This window comes from Larus michahellis, chromosome 14 (genome assembly GCF_964199755.1).
Source record: "Larus michahellis chromosome 14, bLarMic1.1, whole genome shotgun sequence".
Taxonomy (NCBI): Eukaryota; Metazoa; Chordata; class Aves; order Charadriiformes; family Laridae; genus Larus; species Larus michahellis.
This window is the reverse complement of record NC_133909.1, coordinates 7,581,605-7,593,672: the sequence shown is the minus strand read 5'-3', so window position 1 is coordinate 7,593,672 and position 12,068 is coordinate 7,581,605. Positions and strand designations below refer to the sequence as shown.

Genomic DNA, 12,068 nt, shown 5'->3' with positions numbered 1-12,068 from the left:
GCTGTTCTCATGGTGCGGAGTCCAGCATTCCCCAAATAACTCTGTCTTCCCACCAATGGCATTGCTGCTGCCGCTTGGCTGATGTCTGCAAAAAAATGCTGGATGGCTTCAACACAAACAGACGTTGGCTCTTTTCTGCTTTCTCCCCCCTCCAGCCTGAGCTCCCTTAACGTCAGGCTAAGCTGCAAAGGGCCCTGGCAGGAGGAGGCAGCTGGGGTGCAAGGGTGCTGCCTGCACCCTGCCATCCCGCAGGCGCTGCCGGGCTCTGCTGGACCCAAAAGGCAGCTCCAGCTGTTTCCTTTGCTGCCACTTTTCTTCCTTATCGCGGTCCTGTGCTCAAACCAGCCCTCTTAGAGATGGGTTTTGTTTCCTGACTTAGGGCAGCATTCCCTAAAAGTGTCCCTCTCCGTCTCCCCCACAAACACACACGTTTGTGGGGCCGTGCCGCTCACAACCGCCTTGCCAAGGGGAGGGCTGTGCCACGTTTATGCTGCAGGCGATGGACCCCCCCCCGTCCTGGGGCCGTACCGCAACACGCTTGCCCTGGTTTTCCTCTCTGCAGGCATCTGCCGCTGGCCGCCGTGGGATTCCTCTCCGCCGCCTTTCTCAGGGCCGAGCAGCCGCGGGTGAATGCTCAGCTGAGTGGAGGAAACAAATGAGCCCACCCTCCCCTCCCCACGCGGCCCCACGGAGCTGGAGCATGGCCACCCCCCACCATGCAGGGGGGGGTCTCTCGGCTGCCGGGGTCCCTGCAGCAGGGGTTTGATGCAGAGCGCCCCCGGGAGCTGCCATCACCTCCTCGCTCGCACGGCTGCAGCACGTTTAAACGTGATCCCAGCTGCCCTGAGGACCTTTGGCCAGCCTGAACTTCAGCCAGGCCCTGAAGCCCGGCACTGAGAGACACCAATGGTACCTCTGTGCCACCCTTCCTGGAACTATCCCAGGGGCCAGCACTGCCTGGTATCAGCAGCCCTGCTGCAGTGCCGGAGCAGCCCAGGCTTGCTGCTGCCTTGCTATGCCCTGGCTGACCCGAAACTCCAGGATCTCACACTCTCATAACCCCCTGCAGCCACTTTCGCTTCCGAGACTGCAAGCAGAGCACCACGGGGCCGGGCAGAGCAAATCCCCCCGGGGTTTCCCCCATCTCCCCACCCTCGGGTCCCCCAGCTCCAGGGTGCTGAGTGGGGGCTAAGAGCTGCTCGGGGGAGCGGGGCTGCTCTCTCATTTCCGCTGCACAGCTGGGTACCGGCGAGCGCGGCCTCCCGTGCCGCCTTCCCACGCAGTTTCATTTTGGGGTTTTTATTTCACTTTTGAAGCTCCGAGCACCCCTCCAGCCCTCCGCCTCAGAGCAGCGTTGGGGACGGCAGCAGGGGCGGCCTTCGAGGACCAGGCGAGGGGACGGGGAGGACGGGGCTCCGAGGGGCCGAGGTGTGCACCGGGGACGTGCCCCGGGCGCAGCGGGGAGCACCCTGCCGGTCTCCAGCCGCCGTCGGGGCGGCCTGCGGTGATCCCAGGGGGAGGCAGAGCCGGGTCACGAGGCGGTGGGCTCAACGGGAAGAGAGGGAGATGGTTCGGGGGAGCATTCCGGCCTCACGGGGGAGCGATCAGGCCCCACGGCCGGCGGCGGCAGGACCCCGGCACCGCGACCGGGACGGCCCGCGGGGGGAGATGATATTTGCATACGCCCCGCCCTTTTGTTTATTTGCATAACCACACCCCCTACGCTTGCTTAACAACTCCCCTTTGAGTTCCTTATTTGGCGTGTCTCGTCCCGCCCCGCTCTCCGATTGGCGGCGCCGCGCCCCACGCCCCGCCCCGAGTATAAAAGGGGCTGTCGGGGGGCGGTAGCGCAGAGGCGCGGGTGGTGGGGACGGGGTGTGGGGAAGTCGTCGCCGCTCGCGCCATGAGCAGCGGCGGGGCCACCGCGGCGCGGCTCTGCCGCCTGGAGCGGGGGCCGGACGGCTACGGCTTCCACCTGCACGGCGAGAAGGGCAAGCCGGGCCAGTTCATCCGGCTGGTGGAGGCGGGCTCCCCCGCCGAGCGCTCGGGGCTGCGGGCCGGGGACCGGCTGCTGGAGGTGGACGGTGAGAACGTGGAGCGGGAGAGCCACCAGCAGGTGGTGGAACGCATCCGCGCCGCCGCCGGTGTCGTCAGCCTCCTCGTTGTGGACCCGGTGGCCGACGAGCAGCTGCAGAAGCGGGGCGGGACGGGGACAGAGCCCCCCGTGGGCGGCGGGCAGGAGGCCCCGGAGCCGGTGGAGCCCACGGTGCGGGAGCCCAGCGGCGGCGGCCAGCGGGTAAGTGGGCGGCCGGGGGCGGCTGGGGCGATAAAAAGTTTTTGGGGAGAAAGGGGGGTGTCCGGGGGAGTGGGACCTCCCAGTCGCCGTCGCCTTCCAGCCGGGCGAGCGGCAGCAGCAGCCGCCGCCGCCGCGTCTCCCTGGCCTCCCCCGGGCGCCCTGTGCGGTTTCATTCTTGGTTCTTTCTTTTTTGCTTTGCTTTAAACACAGCTCCACAGGAACACCGGGCCCTGCCTCGCCCTGTTGCATTTCCTTTTTTATTTTAATTTTTTTTTTTTTTTTTTTTTTACTTAATACTTTACCAGCTGTGTTGGGTGGCAAGCAGGGGCAGGTGGGTGCACGGGGCTGTTTGGACCTGTAACTGAGCAGCCCGTCGTGTCCCAGAGCCCTTCGGGCCCTCCTTGTGCTGCAGGGCCGGTAAAACGGGGTGAGAAAAGCAACAGGGAGTGAAGGGAGTGAGCTTCAGCCCAGCCCTGGGCCGGGCTGAAGGCGGCTGGCATTAACCGGCTCCAAAATACAGCAAAAAAGCTGTGGCAGAGGGTGTTTTTTAGGGGCTGTGATTGCAGGCGTTGGTGGCAGTCACTCGGTGCCCTGAGTGTGTCTGGTGTCTGCTGTGGAGTGGAGATGGTGGAGCCCTTCCTGGGCTGTGGGGATCGATCCCATCAGTCTGTCCCCGTGTACAGACACTTACTCATTCAGGAATGTCGGCCTTAAGCGGCGCGTGGGAGTTGGTGGTTGCACAAACAAAGTGATGTAGAAAGGTGAGGATCTGAGAAGTAGCTGACCTTTCCTGCCTGGAGCAGTTCCTAAGAGACGCTTTGGGCTGCTGGAGATAATACTGCTTTTTGTTTACCCAGCAAAAATGTATGTATGTTGTTACGACAGAGATGAGGATGGTGGTCTTGGAAAGGAGGCACCTGGTGTCCCCGGGGTGGGGGACTTTCTGGCGAGCTCATATGACCTGTTCCCAAAGACCAGCCATGGTGATGACCAGTGGGATGGGCTGAGCCCCAGTTCCTGGTGCTGGTTGAGGGTTGGTGCCGTGGGGCCTTCCCAGTGCTGACGCTGAGCTCCAGGCGGACTTTGGTGCCTTGCTGAGCTGTTGTCATGCAGGGTTTTGCTGAGGATCAGGTGTTTTTATTAGTTGTCTCCTGTTGGACTTAGCCCAGTGCTGGCTGCCCACTGCCCCCAGTTGGGCTGATCCACTGTAGGGCACTGGCCTCATCCCTGCCCAGGTAAAGCACTGCTCCAGCACTTTCCTGGTGGGGTTGTTCAGGTGGGAACAACCAGGCTATGCCCCTGTCCCTGCCCTGCTTGCTCGCTGTCCCCTGTGGCATCCCTGGTCCCTCGGCTCTGGCCCCGTGCTGGGCTGCAGAGTTGCCCTGCGTGGCGGGGAGCGTGCCTGCCCTCTTGTATGTTATGGTGCCAGCACTCCCTCGGGGCAGCAACACCATCTGTGCTGTGCTTTCCACTTCCAGATCTCTCCATGGGCTGGAAAAAATAAAAGGGATGTAGTTAACGCAGCTCAGGTGAGTCCCCTGCCAGGCTTGGGGGGGGCTGAGGACGTGTGGTCCCCAAGAGGGACCGGGCCCCGACATACTGCAGGGTCGCTGCCTGCTGGCAGAGGCTGTGCCGGCCAGAGCGATGTCAAGAGCCTGGGAAGCTGGAGATGCCCCACAATCTTGGGGTGCAGCTTGTACAGAGTTACCGCGGGCGGTTTCTCTCTACACAGGAGCAGGAAGTGGGTGACGCGGGTGACATGGGGTGACATTGCCGCACGGCCCCGGACGGTTTCTCAACAGGTAGCAGGAAATCTTGCGGTTGGGGGCAGGGCAGGAGAGCAAAGGCGAGTGGGTTTGGAGACATCGCCCCAGCCGGGCGCCCACCAAGTGGGATGGGAAGATGCCGGGCGGGATGCCGAGCCAAGCCAGAGTGAGCAGAAAGGGATTTCTCTCCGGCGAGCCAGGAACACACTGGCGTGCCTGTTCTCTGGCTGCTGGCGGGCAGCCGGTCCCTGTCACTCCACTCCCGTGCAGCCCCGTCCCAGCCTGCAGGTTGGTGGGATTCACTCAGGATCCCTGTGGTGGGGAGCGGGAGGTTTGCATGTGTCAGAGTTTCTGTTTGCTTTACCGGGTTGGACTTGCCTTTATTTGCTTAACGAGCCTGGAGACAGTCGCTTGCTGGGAGAGCTGGCCAGCAGCACCCCCACCCTGCCCACAACCGAGCGAAGGTTTCACATCTCCCACCTTCCAGCAGGATCCAACCTCTTTCCAAACCCCGCTGGAATCCTGCAGGATCAGGAACACCCTGTACCAGGGGGCTCGGACACCCCTGTGGCTCCCGGGGCTTGGCATGCGCTAGGGAGGTTTTGGGGGGGATCGTCATGGGCTCCCTTCTCATTCCTGTAAAACCCTGGGTGTGCAAATCCCCCTGATGCTGTGGTGGAGGTTTTGAGCCTTCCTGGAGGCACCCGGGGAGCTGATCCCTCTTCTGCAGCGCTGGGCCAGCAAGGTGACAGTTTTACACCCCCGGTGCCACCCCCGCTTCCGGGGGCCCTGCGCCATGGGGACTGTCCCCAGCGCTCGGCTGCGAGCCCTGACAGCTCATTTCCCCCCCGGCCTGCATTTCCGGACGCTTCAGCTGCTCCTCGGGAGTGTCTTGAGAAAGTTTCACGCAAACCACACGGCGTTAGAGCAGCGCCGGCGGCTGCCAGCCCAGCACCCTGGCACGGGCTGGGGCTGCTTTCACCAGGGCAAGGCTTTTCCTGCCGGCCCCGGGCTTCCCTCTTGCAAATTTAGTGCTAAATTAGAGCCCTCCTTTCCAGCAACGCTCATCCCTCCCGGTAAAACCCGTGTGAGCCTCGCAGGGGTGGGTTTTGGGGTACAACAAGGAGCAGACCCCCACCCTCCCCCGATTTGGGAGCTTTTGCACTGGGGATAGCTGGTGTCTAATTAGGAAATGAATTAAATTTCCTCTCTAGGCAGCTGCATGAAAAGCAGCTCCAGTCAAACGGGACGTGACGGGGATGCTGCGAGGAGGCTGCTTTGCATCCCCTTTGTATAAAGCCTGAATGCGTGCGCCAGATTTCAGGACCCGTGTGAATTTGCTGGCCCGGGTGTCCTCGGAGCCGTTGTGTTTCTCTTTGAGTAACTGGGAATGCCGCTGCCGACAGGCTTGTTGTTACTTGTAGGGCTGCGGGGAGTTTTCTGGGATTGGGGCTTGAAAAGCTGTCCTGAAATTGCCGTTGGGGGCTGGGAGATGGGGAGAGGGTCTTGGCACACCGTGCAGTTGGGGTCCCTGGGGATGCTGGTCCTGCTGGGTGGCCGAAGGTGCTGGGGAGGGATGGGCTGGCACACTCCTGGAGGTGCCCCAAGTCCTGTTCCAGGGCAGGAATAGTGATGCGATGCCACTGAGCTCCCCATCCCAAGTGGGCATCTCTGCGGGCAGGAGATGTCCCTCTGCCACCCACAGGTGCAGAGAAGAGGGGTGACACGGGATGTCCGTGCTGGGAGCTGAGTCCAGCTTCCCCCACCACCCTCCCCACCGGAGGTTGTAATTGCTCCTAACAAGGCTCTGCTGGCTAATCCATGCCCCAGCACAGTGGGAGGGCGGCTGGCGTTGGAGGAGAGGACGCAAAAGCTTATAGAAATTAGGGATGTTTCCGTTCTGCTGTCCCGCTCCCGGCTCCGCATCCTGGGTATGGACTCCAAACCCTCTCATCTTGGGTCCCTTCTGGCCAGGGGGACTTTGGGGCTGGAGGGATGCCCCCGCGGGGTGCTTGCCCCATGGAGGGGCAGGATACAGCCGCTGGAGGATATTTTATTTTATCTTTGTATTTATTTTTTCTCTCAGAGAGGCAGAAGGGTGGCTGCCTGCAGGGTTTCTGCTGGCATGAGGGATTTGGGGAGGGCGAAGGCGGCCTGGCACACTGGGCTGGAGGAGCTGCCAGCTGCTGGCTGGGGGTTGCTGGGGGGGCCAGGTCACGGCTCAGCCGGGCTGCCCTCGCACTGGGTGCTCCTGCCTTCGCCGGCCGCCCTTGAGGGCTTGGTGTTTTCCTCGCTGCCATGACCTGTCCCAAGGCATTTGTCTATCCTGCAGGACTCCCAGCCCCCCCGAATTCATGGCCCCGGTGTCTCGGGGAGCCCAGGCTGCCGCTGCTTTGTTGGTATGGATGGGAGCAAAGTCCTCCCTCGTCCTCCTTGCCCGGGAGCGCTGCCAGCGCCGCTTGACGGGTGCTCCCTCCGGCTTTGTCCCGAGCTATCGGCATGGAGCAACCCCACGGTGCTGCCAAGGGCACCGGGAGCATGGGTGCTCGCAGAGCCCGAACTCCCTTCCCGGGGCCAGGGCAGGGACCCGGGGAGGTGCTGCCTTCCTCCAGGCTCCACCAGCTCCTGCTTTTTGGCCTGGTTTTGGGTTTTCCCTGTCCCCATCCTCGCTAGGGATTGCTGCCTGGGTGGAGGGGGCAGTCGCAGCAGCCTGGGCACCCCATGAACCTGCTGCCACCCGGGTACGGGGGCAGAGTCCACAGCCCAGCCCTCTGTCATGGGGGGGGACTGAGGGGTGTGTGGGGTGAAGTTGAGGTGTCACAGTCCTGCAGCCAGCCAGGGAACCCACTGTCGGTCTGCGGAGGAGACACCACCAGCTCCTTGGGTGCAGATGTGGGCTGTTGCACTGGGCATTGCCCAGCCAAGCCATGGGTAGAGCGGGTGCTGGGTGGCTGCCAGTGCTGCGGTGTCCCGTACTCACCGCGGTGTCCCGTGCTCACCTCCGCTCCCTGGCAGCCTGGGCTGGGTGCCTGCGTGCACCTCCCTCCCCAGGGTGTTGGCGAGCGGTGCCGGGGCGGGTGCCGGCCTTGACCCTGCAGGAAGGCGTTGTGCAAGAGGATGGGTTTTATTGTAGTATTGGGCTTAGCGATTGTCATTGCGTCACCCTGGCGCCTGACAGACCCTGTGCCAGCACCCCAGGAACTAGGCTTTCCTGGCAGCGGGCACAGGGGATTTCATGGTGAGAAGGGAGTATGCTGTGCGAGGGGTGAAGGGCAGCACGGTGTGGATACAGTAGGGGAAATTCCTGCAGTGATGCTATGGGTACCAAAGGAGAACAAACAATCTCGGAAGACACGATAAATATTAAACCCCCTGGTGAGGAATATTTCAGGAGCTCAAGCACAGCTTGGGTGCTGGGAGAGCCCTGCCAAAGTCCAGGAGCTGGTGGTTGAGGCAGGATCAAACCATTTTATATATAAATATGTAGCAGTGGTGTTTGGGTGCTGGGGTTGGAGCAGTTCTGACAACGCTGTGTACAGGCGGTTGGTTCGCCTGGTTCCTCTGATGCTTCCCAGGGCATCCCACTGCCTGCTGGGTGAGCCAAGGCAGCTCCTATTTGCCAAACTCCTGGGGATGCTCCTGCTTCCCCTGCTGCTGCGGGGTGGGGTATTGCGCTGTTAATAGGCTCGGGGCGGGGCGGGTGCAGGGCCATGGACGTCCCAGTTGGGTTCCTGGTCTCCGGGTGCTGGTGGATCCGCAGGTCAGGCTGAAACCAGGTGCAGATGAGCTGGGTGTTGCCTCCTGGAGAGGTGAACATCCCACGTCGCACCACTCTGGTCAAGCTGGTTTCAGTTTTGCAATCATGGAGGGTCGCGCCGGGGTGTGCTTCTGCATCAGGGCTGCTCCGCCCGCATCCCAGCTGCCTGCCCAAGCCCTGTGTGCCCCTTCCCTGCCTGCGTCGGCTGCAGGGTGCTTTGGGGCGGGGGATCCTACTGGTCCCATGGCTGGGTTTGCCATGGAGGGGGGCTGCAGCTTGCAAGGGGGTGATGGAGGGGACCTGCACCGGTGGCTGAGACTTCTCCGGTAGCAAAGGCTTCCCAGGTGGGGTTGGGGTGTTTCCCAGCAGCCTGGGCTATGTTTCCTCCTCCACCTTCATGTGGCAGTTGCAATCCTGATCCCAAAAGGAAGAGCGTGGACACACATAATAATGTTTCTTTAATGTTTCGCTGCAATTACTGTGCCCTGCACCTAATTGATTAAGTAGAGCCTGGGGTTCATAGGGTGTTTTGGCACCCTGTGTCGCAACTCAAGCTGTTTGCGGGTGCAGGCGGCCACCCAAGGGGGGTGTCCCTGCCACCCAAGCAGGCGTCTGGTGGTCCTGTTCTGTCCCTGGGTGTTGGGGGTTCCGGGAGCACCTTTCCCACGGGCTGTCCCTGTTGCAGGAGGAGCTGCGGCCTCGGCTATGCTACATAAAGAAGGGTCCCAATGGCTATGGCTTCAACCTGCACAGTGACAAGAGCCGCCCCGGGCAGTACATTCGTGCCATCGACCCCGACTCACCGGCGGAGGCGTCGGGACTGGCCCCCCAGGACCGCATCATTGAGGTATGCTGGAGCAGGGGGGGGGCTGGGGGTGGCATATCACCAAAAATCTTGGTGCTCCCTCACATCCCAGTGCCCAGGAGGGAGCTGCCCTTTGCCGGGATGGTGCACGCTGTCCCCGGCGCCGGCGGTGACTCACGATGCAGCCGCCCGACCTGCACCGACCTGCCAGTCCCCACCCAGGGATGCGGGCGGCGGGAGCAGCACCCCAAAGGGCTGGGGCTGAGCACTAATTAGCTGGCTGTGGGTTAAACAGCGGTGGTGCAGTCCCCTGCCCCGAGCAGGAGTGTCCCTGGGGTGGGGCAGGCTGAGGACAAGGTGCAGGATGGCCCCAAGCCCTGCTGCTGGCCTTGACCAGGGTGGGGACGGGGTTTGTGCCAAGAGGGATGGTGAGCCCACGAGGGCAAGGACCGGCTGAGCTCCAACCCCGCTGCTCTCCAGGGCGTTGGGGCTGCTGCCTCTTTCGGGGCAGTTCTGGAGTCTCTGGGGACCGTGCCATGGCACAAGGGCTTTTCACCTTGCCCGTGCTGCCCATCTCCTGCACCAGCCCTGGTCTGTTCCCTGCCAGCTCTGCCTGTGCGATCCTGTGCTAATCACTCAAAAGGAAAATCTGCTTTTAATGAGATATTGCTGGCTTCACCACTAATCCCTGCGAGGCTGCAGATACCTGTGGGGGCTGTCGGGTGGCTGTGCTGGGGCTGCGACTGGTACCAAGGATGGTACTCGTCCCCTCCGTGGACCTCCCATGGGACAGATGTCCCCTGGCCCCAGTGGTGACATGGTGCCATGCCCGCAGGTGAATGGGGTGTGCATGGAGGGCAAGCAGCACGCCGACGTGGTGGCAGCCATCAAGGCGGGCGGTGACGAGACCAGGCTGCTGGTGGTGGATGTCCTCACGGATGAGTTCTTCAAGAAGTGCAAAGTGGTGCCCTCGGAGGAGCACCTGGCAGGTGGGCTGGGGGCTGTGCTGCAGGGAGGGGGGGTTGTGCCACGTCTGCTGCCTCTGTGTCACCTTGTCACCAAACCTAGGAGTGTTGGGGCAGTCCCCAAGCCCTGGGAGGTGGAGGTCTCCCGTCTCCCAGCTTTGTCATCTCCCTGCCCAGCTGAGGGCCCCGTGCTGGGGCAGTGGGGCTGACGTGGGCTCTGCGAGAAGGCAGGTTTATGGCCCCGAGTCGCACTTTGGCAGGGTTTATGGCTTGGGGAGCGAACAGGCAGCAGCCGCCCTTCGCTCTCCTCCACAGCCTCGGCTCAGCTGTGGCCTCCTCCCTGCTGTTACTGTGGCCCTCAGGAGAACGGGGAGGAGGGTCTCAGTGGGGTCTGTGTCGTGGCTGTCATCGCGGGGATGTGCCGGGTGCCCAGCAGTGTCCCCCCGTGCTGCGGGGCTGGCTGCAAGGGATGGGTTAAAAAATTGGACAGTTGGGTGAGCACTGGGCGCTGCTGTGCCCCACCGGTGAGGGGGGGCAGGGAGGAGGCGATTGAGCAAATGCATCCTCACCCAGCACCTGTGTCCTCACCCTGCAGGTCCCTTGCCAGAACCAGTTGCCAACGGTGATATAGAGAAGGTAAGAGCGCCTCATCTTGCATTTAATCCCATCTATGCCACTCTCCAGGCAGGGACCCTGCCTGTTTAGGTGTCCCCCCTGCCCGTGGGTGGGTGATGCCACCAAGGGCCACAGTGCTCCCAGGCTGCCGTATAAGCAGGTGCCCCCCCAGGAAGGGGGTTGTCTGTGGGGCTGAGTGTCATGGAGGTGGCTGCAATGCCTCCCTTCCTCCTCCTCTTCCTCCTCCATCCTCATGATGCTGCAGGGAAGCAGCATCGAGCCCTGCAGCCACCCTCCTCCTCCTCCCCAGGGCAGTCAGGCCAGGCTTTAATCCCTGCCCGCCCTGGATGGGCGGCGCTGGAGGTATTTATGAGTCTGGAGCTCACAGGGGATTAGGTGTGGGGAGGATGGATTTTGTGGCCCCCTGGGTGGGACTTGCAGCTCTGGGGGCTGTTCCCAAACTGTTGCTGCCCCGCTCACACTCACTCCTTGCTCCCCCCCCAAGGAAAACAGTGGAGAGCTGCGGTCCAACTCAGTGTCCGAGAGCCCGTCCAGTCCCGGGCCACTGGCTGTGTCCCCTGACTCCACCAACACCCACAGCGAGGTAGGGCTGGGGGTACCGGGGGGAGGCGGTGGCTGGAAAGTGGGGTCTGGGCTGAGCCCCTGCCGGGGGGCATGGTGGAGCTGATGCAGACTCTTGCCCCCCAGCCCAACACACAGGAGGGTGACAAGCGCCATTCAGCGTCCGGCTCCATCCTGGACCTTGACATCCCGCTGGCAGTGGCCAAGGAGCGGGCACACCAGAAGCGCAGCAGCAAGCGGGCACCCCAGATGGACTGGAGCAAGAAAAACGAACTGTTCAGCAACCTGTGAAGGCCCTGGGGTGGGGGCAAGGGTCCACTGCGCCCCCCCAGGCTTTGCACCCACCTCTCCTGCATCCCCCTCCTCCCTGCCATGGGCTCCCAGCGGGGATGCGGGCTGCTCCCCACCACCCTGACCTGAGGAATGGGACTCGGTGGCCAGTGGGCATCCCCTGCCGACGGGGTCCTGGGCAATGGTTTTAGGCTAGAGAGTGCCGGGGGGGTGCTGGGGGGCTGCCCCTGACTGTGAGCCCATCCCCAGGGTGCTCTTCCAGCCCTGCCTTGAAGCCCTGCACACCCCCGTAAGCACAAGCAGGGGTTCGGGGGGGGGTTGGGGATTTGGGGTGGCCCAACGCCCAACACTTCTGATCCCTGCTGTTCCCTGGCTCTTCCCCAACCCCAAACCCCACCTCTGTTTGAGCCTCCCCCCACACCCCCCCAAAATTGCCCTTTAACTGCAAAACTTGTTTTAGCAAATTTTAGCAACCCCCACCTGCCCGGCCCCCGAGCACAGCGATTCCTCCCCGGGGTGTTTGAGCCCCACCTGGCAAGCTCCGTCCACGATGACCCTGTCCCTTCACCTCCCGGGTCCCAGCAGGTGCCAGGAGGGACACGGGTGCCTGGTGTAGCGGGGAGCCCCCAGCACCCTGCCCCAGGGCTATTCTGGGAGAGGAGAGGGTGTCTGGAGCCAGCGCAGCAAGCAATAATTTTCTCCTTTGCTCCTGTTTGCTCCAGGAGACAGAGCTGATCAGGGTCTGAATCCAACACTGTTTAATTTAAAAGCTTCTCAATAGACTCTGGGGTTTGTTGGGTTTTTTTTCCAGAATAAGAGTTTTCCAATCGCACTGTTTTATTTTTTTTTTTAAAAAATGTATTTTGTGGAAATTCTTCCTGTGGATGTTTTGTTTCTGTGTTTCGCGATCGGGTGTTATTCATACTGTCCAGCTCAAGAGAAATTCTGTTTACTGGAATAAACCTTCCTGACTTCACGTGTCCGGTTTAAG

The 12,068-nt window shown here is 62.1% G+C and overlaps 1 protein-coding gene across 1 annotated transcript; it reads left to right on the top strand.

Annotated features, from left to right (window-relative positions):
• The first annotated feature begins 1,855 nt into the window (after positions 1-1,855).
• Positions 1,856-12,053, top strand: NHERF1 (NHERF family PDZ scaffold protein 1). Its single transcript, XM_074607926.1, has 6 exons — positions 1,856-2,296; positions 8,505-8,666; positions 9,460-9,613; positions 10,185-10,225; positions 10,710-10,808; positions 10,913-12,053. Exons 1-6 carry the CDS (start codon positions 1,904-1,906, stop codon positions 11,075-11,077), a joined length of 1,014 nt encoding a protein of 337 aa, XP_074464027.1. The 5' UTR covers positions 1,856-1,903; the 3' UTR covers positions 11,078-12,053.
• The last annotated feature ends 15 nt before the right edge of the window (positions 12,054-12,068 follow it).